The following is a 19,475-nucleotide window of genomic DNA, read 5'->3' as shown; positions in this document are numbered from 1 at the left end:
AAAGCAACAATACAGAGATGGAAAGCAACAAAGAGTCTCAGAACAACAAAGTAGGAGATGCAGATCACATCACAGAGAAGCAGAGCATCAACCTTCCAGACACAAATTTTCATGAAACAACAAAAAAAACAACACAAAGATCGCACATTTAGAAAAACACAGAAACGCTCATAATGAAAACTGTAAAAGATAAACAACAAAGTAACAAAAATGAGCAAAATTACACAAAAAACTACCAACAAAATCACAGAATCAGATTTGAAATGACTAAAAAGATAAATGATGTAGACCAGCAGCATTAAAGTGAAGTGTTTGATTCCTCCTCTGCTGTTTTCAGTGAAATCATGAAAAATCACATCAGATAACATATAGATGCCATCTTCACATGTTCAAAGATGATTGTGCCTTTGTTAAGACACAAAGCTCCTATAAGGGATGTGAGGACGCAGCTACCTGGGTACCAGGTGTGTTTATAATCACAAACTGTAGTCAAAAGATGGATGTAGCCTGTCAGAATGAATAAAATGACGTCTCCTTTCCTGCCTCCTTTCCTGCCTCCTTTCCTGCAGGTAATTCGCTTTAATTTCTGATGAATTTTTCAAAAGTAACACGATACCCAAAGACTGCCACTCAGTTCTCTGGAAGGACCGTGACCTTCTAGAGAAATCATTTCCTTGTTCTCAACTTTTTGTTTCTTTTGTTACATCTGTCAATCTTTCTCCACACAACACATTTTCTATTTGTTTTTAACAACTTAAAAATGTTTGTAATGGGAAATGAAATCACAGGAATGATTGTGCTTAAAAACCAAAATGACTTCAAAGGGTTAAATAAAATCTTAAAACTTTATAACCAAATCACAGGGAAAAGAAGAGTCATTTAAAATAAGGATTAGTTCCTTGCAACACCCACAGAAACGGAACAGCTGCACAATTAATAACAAAATCTCCACAAAATGACAGAAATGTCCTCAAAATGACATAAAGCAACTGCAGATCACTTGGAGTGACTGTAAAAAACATGTTCTAGTGATTCTATACATGCATTTTATTTATTTTTTTGTTATGACTGAAATAAAATAGAAAGAGGCTTCGAAATAACTGCTTCTAAAAGGACAAACACAATCCACAGGTGGGGTTCAGGGACTCCAGTTAGCTGAGCTGAAACCTAGCTCACAGCTAGCAGCTAAGGCCACCTGTCAGTTAAAGAGGCCACGCCCCTTTATAACACTTTAAAACTGTTGTTTTGAAGGGGGCGTTATCTGCAGAGCCCAAACTGTTTGTGCATCTGGCTGTAAACATGTTTATTTCTGCTGTAAATGTGTAACATGGGGACTGACTCACTGCTGGAGCCTCTGCTGGACGTCAGAGGAACTGCAGCTTCGGGTACTTGAGGCTTTCATCCTATCAGTTTGTGCATACATCGTGCTGTAAAGCAGCGGTCCCCAACCCCCGGGCCTTGGACCAGTACTGGTCCGTGAGTCGTTTGGTACCGGGCCGCGAGAGTTGAGGCTCAGGTGTGAAATGTTTGGTTTTCAGGGTTTTTATCGGTTTTCAGCGTTATTTTGTTATCGTTTTTATCGTTAACTCGGTTTTCCTGGGTCTTCTCACGTGTGTTATGAATAAATCTTCTTTTTTTCGGTACCGGTACTGGTTTTATTTTGGTGTATTTATCCGCGACACCTTAAAGGCCGGTCCGTGAAAATATTGCTGGGCACAAACCAGTCCATGGCGCAAAACAGGTTGGGGACCGCTGCTGTAAAGTACACATAATCAGACCGATGCCCTCCCGTAAATCATCACATGTCATGTTTATTGTGCACTCTGCAGAAGGTAAAAGTCTGCAGGGACCTGTGTGAGCTTTCAGGTGAATTGGAGTTTCAGCTTTCATGCAGCAGCTACCTGGGCTGGAGTCTCAGGGGAGCGTTTTCCATTTCACACATCAGTTGTGAGACTGAGAGAAAACAATATTTCCTCTAAGAGGTGTGCACTTCCCACACCAGAGGATGAAGCTTTCCACTGTGAAGGAAATCAACTGGCTGCTGGGAAACTTTATTTAAACTCCTGCTAACAAAAAGAAGCTAAAGCCACATCACAGGGACAAAATTAGCGCGGTTATCAGGGAGATACACTATGAGGGAAATGTCCCCTTCAAAATAAAAGCACAGAAACGCAATATATAAGCGCTCAAAGTGAATTCAATGTGGATTGAAACTGAGATCCAACCATCCGAGCATTATTCCAACTGTTTAAATATGTGTTTCAACTTTTATATCAAATAGCATTTCACTTTTTATATGACTTTTAGCTTTATTTCAGAAGATTTATGTCCACTGTAAGACTGATATATCACTTTTTAATGTTACTTTTATCCATAAATTTTAGCTCATGTGAATCTTTTTAGACTTTTTTCCTCATTTATCTTTTATATCAATCACTTTTAGGTTTTCTATCATTTATTGCGGTTATCTGTTATAACAGATTTTTCCCATATACATCATATATGTAGCTCTGTCCCATTATATTGATACATTTAAGATGATATCAATGAGAAAAAGTTTTTTTTCATTATTGCTTTGGTCTGTATGTCAATTTATATCACATCTTTTTATTTTAACATTTATTTTCAAATGTTTGTTGTAGCTGTGTTTCAGTGTAATCGTTTTCACGCGTATATATATTACTGTTTTGTTAATTTACTAAACTACTTATTTGCAGCGCTCTCTCGCTCTCTCTCTCTCCCGCTTTCTCTTGGGGCTTTATTTTGAAAGTCCTCTCAAAGGGGTGGGTTACCTATTGTGAGTCGGTTGGCTTGACAACGGGAATGATGGGAGGTGCTTGTCCACGTCCGAGATCGGGGACGGGACAGGTAGAGCCAGGTGAACAGAAGCTGCACACCTGACACTGACACACACACACACACTTTGTCTCTCTCACACACACACGGACACACACGGGCTGAGGGAGAGGAGGCGGCCGTTGCGCTGAAGAGGCTCTTGGGACTTCACATCCTGCTCAGCGCACCGGGAACCAGAGAAGGGGGGACCATTAGGAGCGTCAGGGCGCAGCAGACACAGCAGCTGCTGCGGGCTCGGACTGTTCAGAGAAGGACTGAACTGCGCCTTTAACTCCCAGGACTCTGTGAGTGATTAAGCGGAGGGCTGCAGCCTCCTGCCGGGGCGGATTACTGCCCGCTGTGGTCTCACATAATCCGCACTTTGGGATTTTCTTCAATGTTCCCGGAGCAGAGCAGCAGGTAGTTCCTGCCCCGACCTCCCCGCGCACCTTATTTCTCTATTCAAATCCCGGGGGAGGGGGGGTCAGAGACCCGGTGTACCCGCCTAATCCCGCACCTGCTGACCGCAGCAGCACCATGATCAGCTCCGAGGGCCTGAGGCCGGCCTCTAACGGCAGGAAGCCGCTGGGCAAGCTCGCCACCCGCCTGGAGGAGGTGAAGAACCCGTGGCGGCAGGGCTCCACGCTGGAGCTGAGCCACAACGAGGCGGCCCGGCTGGCCACGGACGCACTGCTGGAGCACGGGGAGAAGGAGTACCGCAAGGTGCTGACCGAGGAGCGGGAGGTGAACTTCCTCTCCCCGCTGGAGATCCACTACATCACGCAGCATGCGGCCAGCAAGACGTGCGGCGGCTCCGACAGCAACGGCGTAGGGCCCGGGGACCGGGACTTCGGGGACGGGGACGGGGACGCCGTGTCCGAGCTAACTTCTGGAACTTACTTCCCCATGATGTCCGACGAGGAGCCGCCGATGCTGGAGCTCGGCTGGCCGGACACACCGACGAGATACGGACCGTCGGAGACTCAGATCTACTTCCAGAGAGACAAAAGCCACAACATCAAAGACCTCATCAGGTCCCTGATCAACAAGGCCAAGAAGGTAAGAGCGCTCTGAGGGACCGGAAACAGAATCATCTCTGTCTGCGATCTTTTATTAAACAGCCTGAAACAGGAGGCCGCTTTGCATCGATTAGTCGATTATTCCTGAAAGCAGCCAGCAGCTGATCGGTCAGTCACGGCAGAGCAGAGGTCAAAGCTCAGACTGTATAATTGATGAGTGTGTGCTTTGTTCTCACAGTGGTCTGAATATTTGTGCTCTTATAGTCTCCCACAGTCCAGTCACACATCTGTAAACTCGGATTATTTATTCTTATTCTTTAGAGAAAAGCTGGAAATGATTTAGTCTCAAAATCTGCATTTTTCAGACTGAAAGCTGCAGCTGGACCAGGAGAGTTTATCCTGGTGACCTTTGACATAAGTCACAGAAACAAAGCAGCAGCTTTCTCGTTGGGGTTCATAACACACTGTGAAAAAGCTTCTTATAAATAAAGTCCAACCAAGTTCTCAGCAGTCACGTTGTGTCCACCTCAAACCTGTGAAAACATCAGACAGGACAAAATAAAAGCTTCAGATGTGGAGAGCTGGAAACATATTCAAGTGTAAACTATGTGCAAAATGATTTTTTTAAAGCTGAGTTACTGCAGCTAAATGTTTAGTGTGATCCAAAGCATGTCGCTCTCTGCATGTTAGACCAGTTTGTGGCGCACTGTGTAAACACAGTCGTCTGTCAGCAGCTGGGATCAGTGACCTCACTCTGTGTGTGGAGCAGCTCTGCGCTCAAAGACATATTCTGCCCATTATTACTCCCAGTGTAGCGCTGTCTGTAAGCCTGAGCTGTGCTGCACGTTTCAGGCTGATCAGAGCAGCTTTAAGTGCTGCGCACAGACGGAGTCAACACAAGTGCTACGTGCCAATAATGCGACCAGTGAAACGGCTTCAAAGAGATGATAACAAAGAAGGAAATGAAGCCTGAATACAGTCAAATGAACAAAGGGAAATCATTATAACTGACTAAAGTCAGGCTGAATTTCCTCTTGAAGCTGAGATTAGATCAAACGTTACAGTCGCTGCTCAACACGGTAATAACACTGAGGCTGAGACGCTGCTGTTGACACGTCGTTTGGCAGCTGAAGTCGAGAAATGGAAAAAATCTTTGCACTTTTGTCCATTTTTGTCCTTTTAATGATGACGCACGAGTGTGGAGGCTCGAAACCAGGACAAAGTCTTCATTTGGAGTAACAGAGGTGCAGCTCACTGCGTGGATCCGTCCCTGGAGCATTTTTCACCCGGCTTGCTTACAAACAGCGCGAGCAGGCCGGGGCCCGCCCGCCATCTTTGATCTCTTCTTATCAGCTTGTGAGCTCGAGGCCGGCTGCTCGAGGTCCAGGGAGCAGAGGGCTGGCTGTCACACTGCCCGCTGTTTAGGAACAAACCCCCGAGCTCTCTCTCACACACACACACACACACACACACACACACACACACACACACACACACACACACACACACACACACTGCGGTGTAGTTTCCATCTTTTGTGTCTGTTTAACATTTGCATCATTTTCTTCGTTCTCGCTGACTTTGAGTCTCTTTTAAAGTCGTCTTTTGTGTTTGAGGCATGTGAGACAGGTTTGTGTTACTCTTGAACCTTTGTGTTGGTCTGCAGTACTTTTCCTTGTCTAGTAGCTGTTTTTTATTCATTATGTAGCTTTTATAATCTTGCACTGACGCTGCAGCCTTTTTCTCCTTTTTTGTTTCTCTTGTCTCTTTGCAGATGGTGTGTGTGTGTGTGTGTGTGTGTGTGTGTGTGTGTGTGTGTGTGTGTGTGTGTGTGTGTGTGTGTGTGTGTGTGTGGTAGCAGGTTTCCATCGCTTAGTTTTGGCATCTGTTTGTTGGTATTTCTTCGTCTAGTGTAAAGCTTCTTTTTAAACAGAGACTCTGACCCCGCACGGCGCCCGCTGACCCCCCCGGCGCCCCCGACCTCTTTGCTGTATTCGTGACCTCCACAAAAACAACCACGAGGCGACAGATCAAAGACCCTTAAACCAAGTTTTCCGCCGCTTCTCAGACTTTCTGTAACTTTACATTCAGAGCGTTTTGCACGTCGTCTCCCGATCAGCGATCACGTAACAGTCAAATGAGAAGCTCCGTAGGTTTGTTGGCAGACAGTCGGGCACGCGCTGCGTGTGAGTCACTTCCTCCTCCTGTGTGTATAAATAGACGTGTTTAATGTGAGGCGTTTTTTTACATGAACCTGACCAGTCTGTGCGTCCGTGCAGGAGAAGCTGTTTTCTCTCAGACGCAGACGCCGACCTCTTTCCCACACGTCTGTGCCGACTCAGCGGGTTTCAGATCAAATGACACTCTGGATGCATTTCGTCAGTTGGTTGATGCAGCAGACAAACAGCTGCTCTCAGAGCTGCACGTTTGTTCCTCCAACGGCTCTTTTCGCTTCATTTCAGCATATTAGGAGAGTAACTGAACTTTGACCTCCTTAATTTAGTGACAGATAAACCTAAATGCAAATGAAGTGAATCAGGACGCAGGCCTGGCTCAGAGTAAAACCATCCTGCAGCATCCGGCCTGCAGGTGAGCAGCGCAGCAGTCTTCATTATTAATTTAAGTTAAAGCAGAGTGTGCAGCGGCCCCGGGGCCCGGACCCCCGGAGTCCCTCTGTTTCAATGACAGCAGCTCATTAAAGGCAGATGCATGTGTTCAGCTGGGTCAGATAAAAGTCATTACCAGTTTTACTAACGATTTACTACCAGTCAAACATTGTAATCTCATTACATCACCTTACAAACAAAATATCATAATATTGCAAAACTTAAGGTATGATAATACTATTACATAAGCTTACAGTGAATTCTTCAGACACAATCTAACTCAAACTGGAGTTAAATGGATTATTGATTAGTTGATCAGCTGATACAAATAGGATTATCTACAGGTTTTTGTGATTATTGCACCTTCTGACAAGATCTGGAGCTTTTCTTTGTCCCACATAAAATAAAATAAATCAAATGTCTTGGATTTTAAAGATATCTGAAGATGTGAGAGATTATTTTTATTCATTTACTTTAAAAGATTCATAAATGTTTTTAAATAGCTAAAAAATGAAAATGTCACGGTGCAGCCTTAATGCAAACCCATCCTGCTGCAGGTTTTCATCCTTGGGCTCTGTTACAGCAGCTTTGCATGATTCTCAGTATGAAATAAGCCTCGTGTATCTTAGTCTGGGCCTTTGTGCAGCCTGAAACGAGCTGTTTTAGCTCCTCCCACTTTAACACCATCAGTGGGCCTGAGCAGCACGGCTTTACCCCGGGGACACAGAACAGGTTAATCCAGCTGTGGAGACTCTGTGAAGCTGCAATTATCTTTTCATAGGTCATAAATCTGTGAGCTCTACTCAAATCTGCACGTTGTTTTAATAAAAGTGCTCTTCTGAGAAATTCAGTTTTTCCAAGAACGCTTTTTACTTCCTGTATTTAAATGGAATTTTTTTTATTGTTTAGATCAAAAAATGTCAGAAAATTCTGAAGCTGTGCGTCAGATACCCAGAGCCCCCCGACAGTGTTTGGTTTTGCTCAAACAGCAGTCAATGAAACACCTCCAGTGGGCTCAAAGCAGTAAACAAACAGCAGTTTGTCCCTGTTGACTTCAGAGAGTTGTCCTTTGCTCCACAGCTGAGCAGACTTGGCCTGCATAAAGAAATAATTCTAACGTCAGTAATCAGCAGAGAAATTTCATGATGATGGCCCACGAGTGAAAATGTTAACCCCGCTCACCTTTAGCGTCTCTCACAGGTCACTCACTCAGCTGACCTGATTTCCTCAGATATAGCATTGAGGGTTGTAACTGTGAATGACCTTTGACCTCCAGTTTTAGCCTGAGGAACAGATTAAAACCTGAGCCTGATTATCTCGGGCTAAATAGAATAGAATAGAATAGAATAGAATTCAACTTTATTGTCATTGCACATGCACAGGTACAGGGCAACGAAATGCAGTTTGCATCCATCCAGAAGTGCTTTAGTGATATAGATATATTACAATAAATATTAGCAATAATATAGATATGTAAGTATATTACAGAAATGGGTCTATTATGTTATAATGTACACGGTATGAAGTATGTTGTGAATATTCTATAACTATAAGTATGTACAGGCTGTAGTGAGTACAAGCTATGTACAGGATATGAACAGGATATAAATATGAAAAACTATACAGAATATGAAATAAATAACTTTACAGAATCTGAGATATACAGCTATACAGAAATGGGAACTATGCAAGTTGTAAACAGTTGTAGGATTAAAAATTATCGAATGTACAGAATGATTATTTACACAGAGCTATACAGTAGTGCAGTTAAGATAAGTGAGGGTGTAGATAGTTTCTACAGAGGTATATAAAGTGCTAGTGGTTGTCAGTCCATGTTATTATTGTGTGTTAAACCTACAAACTAAGGCCAGGTGTAGCTTTGCATGACCCGACCTGAAACGAGCTATTTCAGTCAACTTCAGTCTGATTGGCTGCCCCTCGAAGATCTGAACAGCAGGAGGGTGGGGCTTCGGTACCTGAGATGACCATATTAGGGATATCCCCTCCCAGAGTGTGTGCAGAGTGCAGGCTTGTATCACATGGATAACTTGAACATATGTTGACCTCTGAAACTTTTAGGAGATAAATGACATGAAAAACAAAAAGCAGCATGAGGCAGTTAAATTACAGGTCATGGAGTGTAACAGACTTAAAAACTTAAACAAATGACCTCAAATCTGCTTAGAAACAGTAAAAAATCAGTCATCATGTTTTCTTTAAGACCCCAGTAATCGACTGGTACACAGCACAAACAGAAGCTGACTTTTAAACAGATCTACACGTTTGCGTTTCAGTCGGGTTTATCTCGGGTTTCATCCACAAGCTGAATTTCAGAATTTTAAGCTGAAAAATACATGACAGGAAAGATCTGGATCCAGGATTTTACTCAGAGGAGAAGCACCGAAAACGAAGGTCATTGCAGCCTGTGACCGGAGCAGGGACGTCCCCGAGAGAGAAGTCAGGCTTTATTTCAAGTTTAACTCGACTGATGAAGCTGCAGTGCGTCAGTTAATTGTTTTCTGATAATTTCTTCACTTTGCTCCAGTTTCTAACCTATTAAACCCTCACAGTTTGGCCTATATTCTGGAGTTTCTAACTTATACAACATCCAGAGTCAGTAAAGACAGCTCAGTGACTGAGAGGCCGAGCTGAACAAAGGTCGGCTTTATGGATCAGAGACGACAGGAGAGTTTTCAAGAGACAGTGAAATCTTAAACCTGAGAGGAAATAACCGTAAACCTGCTCTGTGCGTGGAAACTCAGATCACAGGAACAAGAACAAAGTTCAGTCAGCAGCTTCTGAAACACCTTTGGTCCTGAGCGGTGAGGGTCAGGGTGATCCTCGCAGATTCATAAAGAGGCTCGTGAAATGTCCACTAAACACTTTGTGCTAACGTCTGGCTTTCCTGCAGGTGATTGCCGTGGTGATGGACGTGTTCACGGACGTGGACCTGCTCTGCGACCTCATGGAGGCGTCCAACAAGCGCAGAGTCCCCGTCTACATCCTGCTGGACGAGAAGAACCTCGGACACTTCACAGGCATGTGCTCCGCGCTGGATATTCAGAACTCTCACCTCAGTGTAAGTACAGCACACAGCAGCACTGACTGCAGGGCCGCGAGGGGCAAACATGAGCGACGCCCTCAGGCGCTCATATTAAACAGGAGAAAGTGAACTGACTGCACGTAATCCCCAGAGCTCGGGCCTCGCAGTTTTTTCCATTCCTGACTCTGCAGGATGTCATAGAAAGAAAACATCCCAAATATGGTCATTTCAGGCACAGCTGAGAAGCCCCGCCCACCTACTGTAGAAATCTTCCATTTATTTGTAGCAACCAGTTAGAATAAAGCTGTTTTAAAGGAGGCGGAGCCAGAGCAGCTTATTTCAAAGATGGGGCACACCAAAGGCCGACATTAGAGTCTTAAAGAGAATAACAATGAGACTGAACCTGTAAGAAGTCCCATTAGAAGCTGGAATTATTCATCCGCTTTTTGCCAGTTAATGTATTTATCATTGAAATAGTGAAAAAAAGACGTAAAATTTCTTACATCTCAAAGTGACGACTTTGTCGGTCAGATGTGATGAAGTCGGTGTTCTTGCTTGTTCTGCTGGTTCGTCTGTAAAGAGTCGAAACTTTTTCCATGTTTGAGAAACGAGATTTCAGGTCAAATTAAAAGTTTTATGGTCTTTACAAGAACAACAGCTTATTGTTTCTGGATCCATGAAATTGCTGTTTATAATTTCATCTTCCTCGTGTGTGTGTGTGTGTGTGTGTGTGTGTGTGTGTGTGTGTGTGTGTGTGTGTGTGTGTGTGTGTGTGCAGAACATGCGTGTTCGCAGCGTTTGTGGCGACACGTACTGCACCAAGAGCGGCAAGAAATTCACCGGACAAGTCCTGGAGAAGTTCATGATCATCGACTGTGACGAGGTCATCGCCGGATCCTACAGGTGAGGAACATGCGCGCGCACACACACACACACACACACACACACACACACACACACACACACACACACACACACACACACACACACACAGTCCTTAAAAGATGAACCAAATACAAATCTTGCTCTTCGAATGAAGATCGTCTTCCTCCTGCAGTTGACATATTTCCTGTTCCTCAGTCTTTCTTTGAGCGCACACAGTCAGTGCATCAAGCTGCTTTAAGGATATTCTCTGTAACATGTGGGACTGCAGCACTTTCCTTAGAAGAAGTGAAGTTAAAGCTGAAACGCTCGGCTCAGGGTTCCAAGACTTAACTAACCCGTGTGTCATGTCACTGTAGCCGCGTCCATCTTTTATCTTCACTGTATGCGACTGAGGGACAGAGGGATAAAACGGTCGGTCATTCTTAGGCTCGGAGAGAAGCAGAAGTTTGGACGTCTTACTGAACTAAATAAAGGCAAACAGCAGCACCGCGGCAGCTGCGATGGTCTTATACCCGTGTAATGTTGCTTTGCTTTTACTTGGCTGTAGTAAAAAGGTAAAAACTGCAGCAGGAATAAAATGCAAACATAAAAACGTGTCTAATGTCAGCTGAGCCGAGCGGGCCGTTCTCCTTTTAGCAGCCTCGCACCGACTTTGCATCCAGCAGCAGATTACAGCAGGAAGCTGGCGGAGCTCGGACGGCGTGATGGGTTTGTCTGATCGGATAAGCAGCGTGACAAAGCTCGCGTTGTGCAGCTGAGCAACTGTAGGCCACGAGCTGCTGTGGGAATACCTGAGTAATACCTGTAATTACATCGACACACTCAGCAGGTGGGTAAGGATGAGAGCTGCAGGCACCAGCAGAGACCTCATTGATGCTTCTTTTTTTAAACTGCTGAAAAAGATCATTATTTACTAGATTGTGATGCTTTTCATCAGTCAGGCCTACCGTCCATAGGAGCAGAGCCACGGGGCGGCCACGGCCAGCCCTATAACCACTCGCAAAGAGGCAGGACCATTTAGGAGATGCAAATGTTTGATGAGCGCATCGTCTCTCCACGCACGCTCACAAACGGCCGTGCGCTCGTCAGCCTTGATAGCAACAACCTGGAGTGCTAGAATAAAACTGTCGCCCTGCAGATGAGCCTGATATAAGCTGCTTATTTCATTTACCTGTCAGTTATAATCTCTCGCAGGGCTTTATTTATTTATATATATATACTGTATATCCTATATATATCCTGACTCTTAGTGGGGTTTGAAACATAGATGACTACAGCAGCACTGAGGTGTGAGCAGCTCTAGCAGCAGAATTTAGTGTTTCATCTTGAAAAAGGGCTTAAAACGTGTTTGGAAAGTTTCAAAGCAGAAATTTAGTGTGAATTCTGCTGTCGCTTACTCATCCGCAGCTCAGACGGAGCACCATGTTTTTTTTTTTAGCTGTTTTTGTTTTATTCATGTTGCACTGAGTCTGTAAATCTCGGGACTCGTCTTCCTTAAAGGGATTAAACCACAAAATTTAAATGGTTAAATTCTTGTAGACGACTCGGACTGTTTAAGTCTCAAGGAAAAGACTACAAGTCCCTGTGATGTGCTTCAAAGTGTGTGTGTGTGTGTGTGTGTGTGTGTGTGTGTGTGTGTGTGTGTGTGTGTGTGTGTGTGTGTGTGTGTGTGTGTGTGTGTGTGTGTGTGTGTGTTGCTGTAATATAGCCGTGAAGCTGGTGGACAGTTTGTGCTGTAAAATTCTGGTGATTTTAACGACTTTGTGTCACGCAGCTGCACGGTGCTCGTAAAACTCTGGGACAAATTTATATTGAGTTAACTTTGCAGACAGCTGCTGATTGTACGGAGCTAGTTAAGGCTTTTTTTGGACTCGTTGTTTAGGTCATAGTTCCTGTACACAGGTATGTATACATCATGGCACACACTGCAGTCACCTTAAAGCCTCTCCTATTATCTGTGCTGAGCTTTAAGGTCTTTGTTCCCTGCATCTAATCTTAAAGGCAGCGCCACAGTGAAGTCTGGGGAAACACGCTGTCCAAAGGACGAAGTCGGGATTGATCCTTTCTGAACACCGTACTCCATTTTCCTGTAGATTTCTACGTAGTCAGCTCAACATTCATAGTTTGCAAAACATACTTGAGTGGAAATATTTTCATACTCGTTCTTTAACCTTAGTCACCTGTTTCAGGTGTGTCGCCTTCATTCATTCACTCGCACACTCGTCTCCTTCTCTATGTTTTCACCTCTGCCCTGCTCTGCTTCTTGTTTCATTAAATTGATTCTGTTTTGTCTTTTACATTCAAAGGAACTCTAATTTTGCAACACACAGTGTTGTTTTGGGAGGATTAAGTGTTGCTTCAGGTATGTAGCAGGTAAGAGGGCGGAGTCCCGCAGGCTGACAGGCTTCTAATTCCATTGCTGATTGTGGAATGAAGGGTGAGGTCACCCCCTCTGCTACACCTACTACAAACTTTATCACTTCAATATTGGATCAAATAAAAGTAACTTGATTCCTGGGAAGCGCCGAGCCTGTAGCTGTAAAACTGATTAGCTTGTTTGAGAACCAAATATCAACACAGATTACCGGATATTATGCAGAGAATATCTGAATCTGCTAATCTCAAAGAATATATAACATTTGCAGTAAATCGTTTAAAGCTAAAACGAGACCGTGATGTCCTAAGCATCAACAGAAACCAGTATATTTCAAAGGGCAAGTAAGGCAACCAGTAAAGAGCAACACAATAGAGATCCACAGCAACCAGCAAAAAAACTATGCAAATATTACCAAAAAGACCCCAACACAGCAATCTCAGAGGCAACCACCCAACAACGGCCAATCAGACAACAGAAACACACTAGCTCCAGTCTACTTTATGGTCCTCAGAAGTAGTATTTGTTTATGAAGCTATAAATGGGGGTAAAGTCCTGTGAAGCACGTTCAGGCTGAATGCTTTCAGTATAGACATTTATCACCTGAACAGCTAACAGGTGCACTGTCACAAAGGCTTTAAGTGCTCCAGGAAGCAGCAGGTAACTGGAAACAGTTCATCTTAAACGGCTGAGCATCCTAACGCGACCTCATTTACAGTTCTATGACTTGTTTGTTAATTAAACCACAACTTTAATGATCTGAACCGGAAGACAGTAAAATTACCATTTATGTGTATCGGGTGTTTAGATAATGAAGGTGTGCTCTGAGCTGTTCTTCTTCAGAACTAATCAGGAATTCAGATGAATCATATCAAACATAGCTGAGCACTGAGTGGTTTAGTGCTGAGGAACGCCGTCCTGCAGGTTCCTCTGAGGTTGTCTTGCTTTGTTCTCACACAGTCAAGTCTGTAATGGCTTGATTACAATCAGAAAAGAATCGGTTTCGTAAATCTGTAAATTTCCTTTTAAGTTTCCATGAGTATTAAAGTTCTTTGTGTTGCTTTGAAGATGCCAGTGAATCAGTTAAACTATGAATTACACCTGCTCTGATATCATTGAGATGCTGTCCGGTTCACATTTGTGCAAATCAGAATCAAATCTGCCAACTGGCCTGAGATCAGATATTACAGGGACAAACTTAGCTGGCACTTTGCTCTTCAACCCAACACTCTGCTGTCATTTAAATACACAATACAAAGTCTAGTAATGTATTACAGGTTCTGTTTATGGAGATGAAACAGATGCAGACTCTGTGTCATTAACTTGTGTCTGTAGAAGTACGAGGTGTCCTTGAAAACGAGTCCTTCTGCAGGGTTTAAATGTGCACGAATGCTAGTTTGGCTAAAGTAGCAAATATGCGATTAGCTAAATGGCTAACAACAAAACAAAGGCCCCTGCTGTTAGCAGCTCAGACCGGTCAGAGTGTATGTTAGTAATGCTGGCTCTAACATGAGTATTATTGTTAAACAATATGCTGTTTAAAGCTTGTTTAAACAAACATGTATCATGATGGTTGGTGTTGATGAGGGTGTGCTGGTGCTCGGCTAACGCACCATCCATCCACCCACTCACCCTGCTTTGTGTATCTGTAAACAGCTGGTACATTTTGTGACTTGTTAATGAAAAGGTGTCGAACATCTTAATCTTTTAGTTGTAGAAACTTTGTAATGTGGCTAAAACTCAGACGTCTGTGTGGTCGTCTAACGCTGAACCTTTGTCTCGCCTGCACATAAATGCAGTAAAGTGTCTGCTGCTCAGTTAGACGCCTTCGGTGTTCGTGCACCTCGCGTCCACCTCTCGCCAGCTGATAAACTGATGAGTCATTGCACTGACTCATCATCATCCAGGAAATAGTTAACACTCACTGCAGGGCTGTTTATCAGCTGGAGGTGGAGGGAGATAATTTACACAGACACAGCTGAGAGGTACCGAGTCTCAGCCTCAGTTTGTGTTTCATAATTTTGAGATTTCATGCACATGATGGCAGAAAAACCTGTCACACATGACAAACATCAAGCCTCGATCTATTCAGGCTCTTATCCAGAACTGCTTTCACTTTCTGATTTTTATCTGCGTGAACTCATTGTACTTGAAATGCCACCTGGTAATCGGCAGCTGCACCGAGTGTGATTTGATCTTTTACATAACTGATGCATCAAATACTGCTAAATGCTGCTGAGCGAGGTTCAAATCAGAACTTTGACAAATCCATCTCAGCTGCTGCCGTCCAGCACCTGCAGAGAGGCGACTGCACCTAAAATTCACTTTGGCCTTTCTGTCTTTAAACACATATAGTTCAATAATTATTGTTATATACTTATTACTTAAACACACATTAATGCATTTATAGTAAGTTCCCTTTGAGTACCAGTCAGTGCCTCTGTCAGTGCGATTGCCATCACCAGTGTGTGAATGTGTGGATGACTGAATGCAGTGTAAAGCAGTTTGGGGTCCATAGGGACTAAGTAAAGCGCTATACAAATACAGGCCATTTACCAGATCAGCAGTAAAATAGTTCAAGTCCAAAAGTTCATAAAGGTCTCAGGAAAAAAATCCAAAACTTGAGTTAAGTTGCATTCGGCAGATCTTCCATTCAGGGTCATCTTCTCAGGCACATCTGGATTTTTCAGCTTGGTTGCTATTTTTCGATCCCTCAGAGGAGGACAGGTTATGTCCCTTTGTTCTCATGCTTCTGCGATGGCTGCCGGTCAAAATGCCGATCGCTCGACCTGATTTTCATTCATCGGATGTGAAGGAAGTTTATGGGGAAGAGTGTGGTTCTATTTCAATAGCTCATCCATCTCACACCTTGTACTCTGTTATGTATGCTTAAATCCAAAAAACAGAGGAGGCAGATGTCTGACTCTAACCTTTGACCTCTTCTCTCCAGTTTCACCTGGTTGTCGGCTCAGGTGCACAGCAATATGGTGATGCATTTCTCGGGGCGCATCGCTGACAGCTTTGACCGAGAGTTTCGCTGTTTGTACGCCGACTCCCAGATCATCGACTGTTTCTACAACCCGGAGGAGGACGGGATGCCGTACTACCCACCGTACCCTCCCATGATTGCCCCCGGCCTGGCTCTGGGGCTCAGCCCAGGCCACGGGCTGGATCTACTGTCTGAAAGGTAAGAAGGTATTCGCTGTAAGGGGAGACGCTTTCATTCTGATTACTGTCAAGGTTTTAGTTTTTTCCAAGTTTCATCAGAAGCTTTTTTCCTGAGTTAATTATGTGAATGACAGCTGCCGCAAAAACTCTTTGAAACTTGATTTATGTGACATCATGATGGAAATATAATCTCTCTATGAAATCAACAGAATTTCAGTGTGCCACTTTTAACTTTTCTTCTTCCACAGGCAGCGGGACAGGGGGTGCTCCGAAAACTCTAGCAGCCAATCGAGTAACAGCATCTCCAGTGTGAAGGCTGCACCTGGAATGTCCTCAAACACGGTCTACAAGGTCACGCAAAGTCATGATAAGGAGGCTGCAGCTGGCTCCCACCTGAGCCCTGAAAGAAGAGGACTGAGCGACCGATCGGGAGGACAGACCCCTACACCAGGAGGGCGAAGCTCTGCTAATGGGGGAATCAATTTCGCCCCAATTCCCGATCGCCCGCCACCGGCCTACGGTCAAGCGATGGGTATCGAGTGGAACAAACCCAACACAGCAGATGTCTTGCGGGGAAATATTGGTGGAACCTCTACCAAGTTTCAGGGTTTGGGGCTGTACGATCACAAACAAGATCTCTTCCCCTCCTCAATACCCTCCCCAGTCAATGACACCAAACCGCCGCCTAAGCAGAGGCTCCCCAGCGGGATGTTCAACAAGCTTTCAGATTACTTCCTGTCATCCAACTCTAAAGACAGGGACGCCTACAACTTCCGGAGGACTCCGTCTCCTCACGGCTCACCCTGGGGAGGACCGGACCTTTCTCCAACTGAGCCGGAGAGTCAGCAGAGTCCACCGCCGCCGCTTTCTCCGGTCGGTATAATAAGCCGGAAGGACCAGAAACGAATGACGCTGGGCCACAGCAAGCTGGACCTGGTGAACCAATACAACAAGATGAAGCCCAAGCAAGTGTACAGCCGCTTTGAGCTCAAGGGCACGAATTAGACTGGAAGGCCAACCATCAGAGAGGTTGTGACTCCGGAACATTCATCTGGTATCTTATATTACAAAGAAAAGACTCTGAGATCTTGGAAATTGCTCAAGTTTGGTCTTCAGACCTCAGCCCTACAGGAAACTAAGACTCTTGAGGAGCCATTTTGGCTCTGCGTGGTTTCCCGTTTATCAAACGAGAGGTTTTTGGCTTTTTTTGAGGTCATAGTTTACCAAACAAATCACACTTTTACTAAATCTGCACTTCATGATTCAACTACAGTCACTACCTGAGTAAATATGTTCTCATAGGTGAAATAGGTTTCAAAGATAAGCCACTGACTGTTTGCTGACACGTGAAAACCATCGAAATGTGAATTTTTGCCTTCAACACTCCAGAGGCTTTCATGTGGGCATTTCTTTACATTTTTATACTCGACGACATTCCTGAGCAACAGTTTGAATTCTTCCTTTGGGTAAACTTAGGATTCTGCAGTTATTGTTCTTTTTTTAAGATTATGATAATATTTGTAATAACAGGGCTGAAGAATTGTTTCCTCCACAGAGATTTTTCTCGCCTTTAGTGAACGTTTATGCTACATTCAGATGGAAACTAACGTTTATCTGACTGGATCCCAGCCTGGGGCTCAGCTCTCAATATGGTGACGGTTTAAAAAAAGATCATTGACACTAATACTGCTGAAATTCTGCAGTTTAATACGATCACATTGTTGGGTTTCATGTTGTGACGCGACTTCCACAGTTCTTATTGGAGAAGTTTGAATCTGAGGTTATTTTTTGTTTCATTTCTTTTTGTTCTCATTAAGTAAATGAAGGGATCAGTGAGTCACCCACCAAACAAAGACTTTTATTCTGACAGTCGACTGTTTCTGCTCTGTAAACAAGTCATGCCATGTGCTACCACTAAGTAAAACATAAGATTTTTTATTATGGGAAAAATTAAAATCTCTCAAAATATTCAGTTTGCACTGTTAAAGCGATGACAATGAGAATCTTTAAGAAGATTAAAGATAACATATCATTATTGTTTAATCGTGACTATAAGTGAAACAATCATTCAATCAAAATAATGATGATTAATCAATTTGAACTCTACAGTTTATTCCAACAAGCCCAAACCTGGAAATACGCAGCCTGACAGAAATCTCACATCCAGTCACAAACAGTAAAGTGAAGTTTAGTAACCTTTGCTCCTGGGAATACGACAACACGTGCCTTGATCATCCTGCCTTAAGGTTTGCAGTCACATTTGCGACAGCCTGTCTCCAGCGGCCTCGGTTAGTCTCGGTCACAGTTTTACTTTCGTTGTTCGGCACAGGGAGCGATCTGTGCTGTGAATAGTAGAAGCAACGCCAGGATGTTTCGTGGTGCTCGTCATGTTCTGGGAAAGTCGGGTCGTAGGGTCGTAGGGCATTTTGTTTATGTCGGATGAGACGATCTGTGTCGAGAATCTACATTTATGTTCCTCAGCTTTCCTCGTAACGGAGGCTCGTTCCTCCCGCTGCACAGTTTTACAGCAAGCTTGTAGATTTGTATATAAATGATTAATTATTATGCTCTTCATCACTCTGCACCGCAGTGATTCCTCCTCAGTGGAGCAGCAGATGAGGACGTAAAATCACTCTAAGCAATAAGGATTGATACCGATCAATAGTTCTGATGTGTGTCTTTTGTTTACTGCTCATTCAGTGGGCGCCTTCTGTTTTTATTTGCCCCCAAATCAGCTGGACATTTGATTTATTTGTATATGTTTTCCCATGTAATGTACATTAAACTGTATATACATGAAGTTGGGTCATTGTTAAGAAAAACACTCTTCGACTTTATTTTTACAGATTACTGGAGAATGTGAACTTGAAGTTAATTTTGTGTGTTTAAGTTGTTTTTAATTTGTAAGATGAACAAAATTTAATAAAAACATGAAGGTAAAGTTGAGTTCAGTGTTCGTTTTTCCATAAAACCGAGTAAAATGATTCCTGCCTGTATTTCATTTAAGAATGTTTTGTGGAAACATCACTATAATACAGGAGAAACAGCAGGAGCAATGACAGCCAACTTATTAACTAATATTGGTTAAAGAACAAACATTTTGACTAAATATGCATCAATTCAATTTCCCTTGATTGTCTGAACTTTCCTTCAGACCTGAAGATTATTTGTCCAAATGTGATGGTGAGACCCTGGAGGGTGCTTGGAAAAGCATCGTTTTACTTCCTCCCTGATGTCATGTTTCACAAAGAATCAGTCATTTCGGGGTTGCAGGGATGTTGCCAGTCACGTCAGCTAAGCCGATGAGCTCATACGTGCATTGTCCAACTGGTTGCTGAAGGTTGCTGAAGTTGGTGTCTTCCATGCAATTTACGGGCAATCGGCACTGGCAACCAAAGTAACTGCAACAAGGTTTTTGGTGCAGCAACCTCCAGCAACCACTCACCAGCTGAATAATAAACACATTTCCCTAGCAACCAGTGGTTACCATGGAGTCACTGACTGGTCTCTAGGCCTGTGTGATTGAGGCATAAACTGCTTCAGGT

At 43.7% G+C, this 19,475-nt stretch overlaps 1 protein-coding gene across 1 annotated transcript; it reads left to right on the top strand.

Moving 5' to 3' along the window:
• The first annotated feature begins 2,793 nt into the window (after positions 1–2,793).
• sack1c (scaffolding CK1 anchoring protein C) lies at positions 2,794–18,876 on the top strand. The gene is made up of 5 exons (XM_085407691.1): positions 2,794–3,894; positions 9,372–9,539; positions 10,282–10,406; positions 15,713–15,949; positions 16,179–18,876. The coding sequence occupies exons 1-5, from the start codon at positions 3,373–3,375 to the stop codon at positions 16,933–16,935; spliced, it is 1,809 nt and encodes a 602-aa protein (XP_085263817.1). The 5' UTR covers positions 2,794–3,372; the 3' UTR covers positions 16,936–18,876.
• The last annotated feature ends 599 nt before the right edge of the window (positions 18,877–19,475 follow it).

Source organism: Rhamphochromis longiceps, linkage group LG5, assembly GCF_057381845.1.
Source record: "Rhamphochromis longiceps isolate RC_006_pf linkage group LG5, R_longiceps_female_GT1.1, whole genome shotgun sequence".
Taxonomy (NCBI): Eukaryota; Metazoa; Chordata; class Actinopteri; order Cichliformes; family Cichlidae; genus Rhamphochromis; species Rhamphochromis longiceps.
The sequence above is the reverse complement of the archived record's forward strand: the minus strand, read 5'-3'. Positions and strand labels throughout refer to the sequence as shown.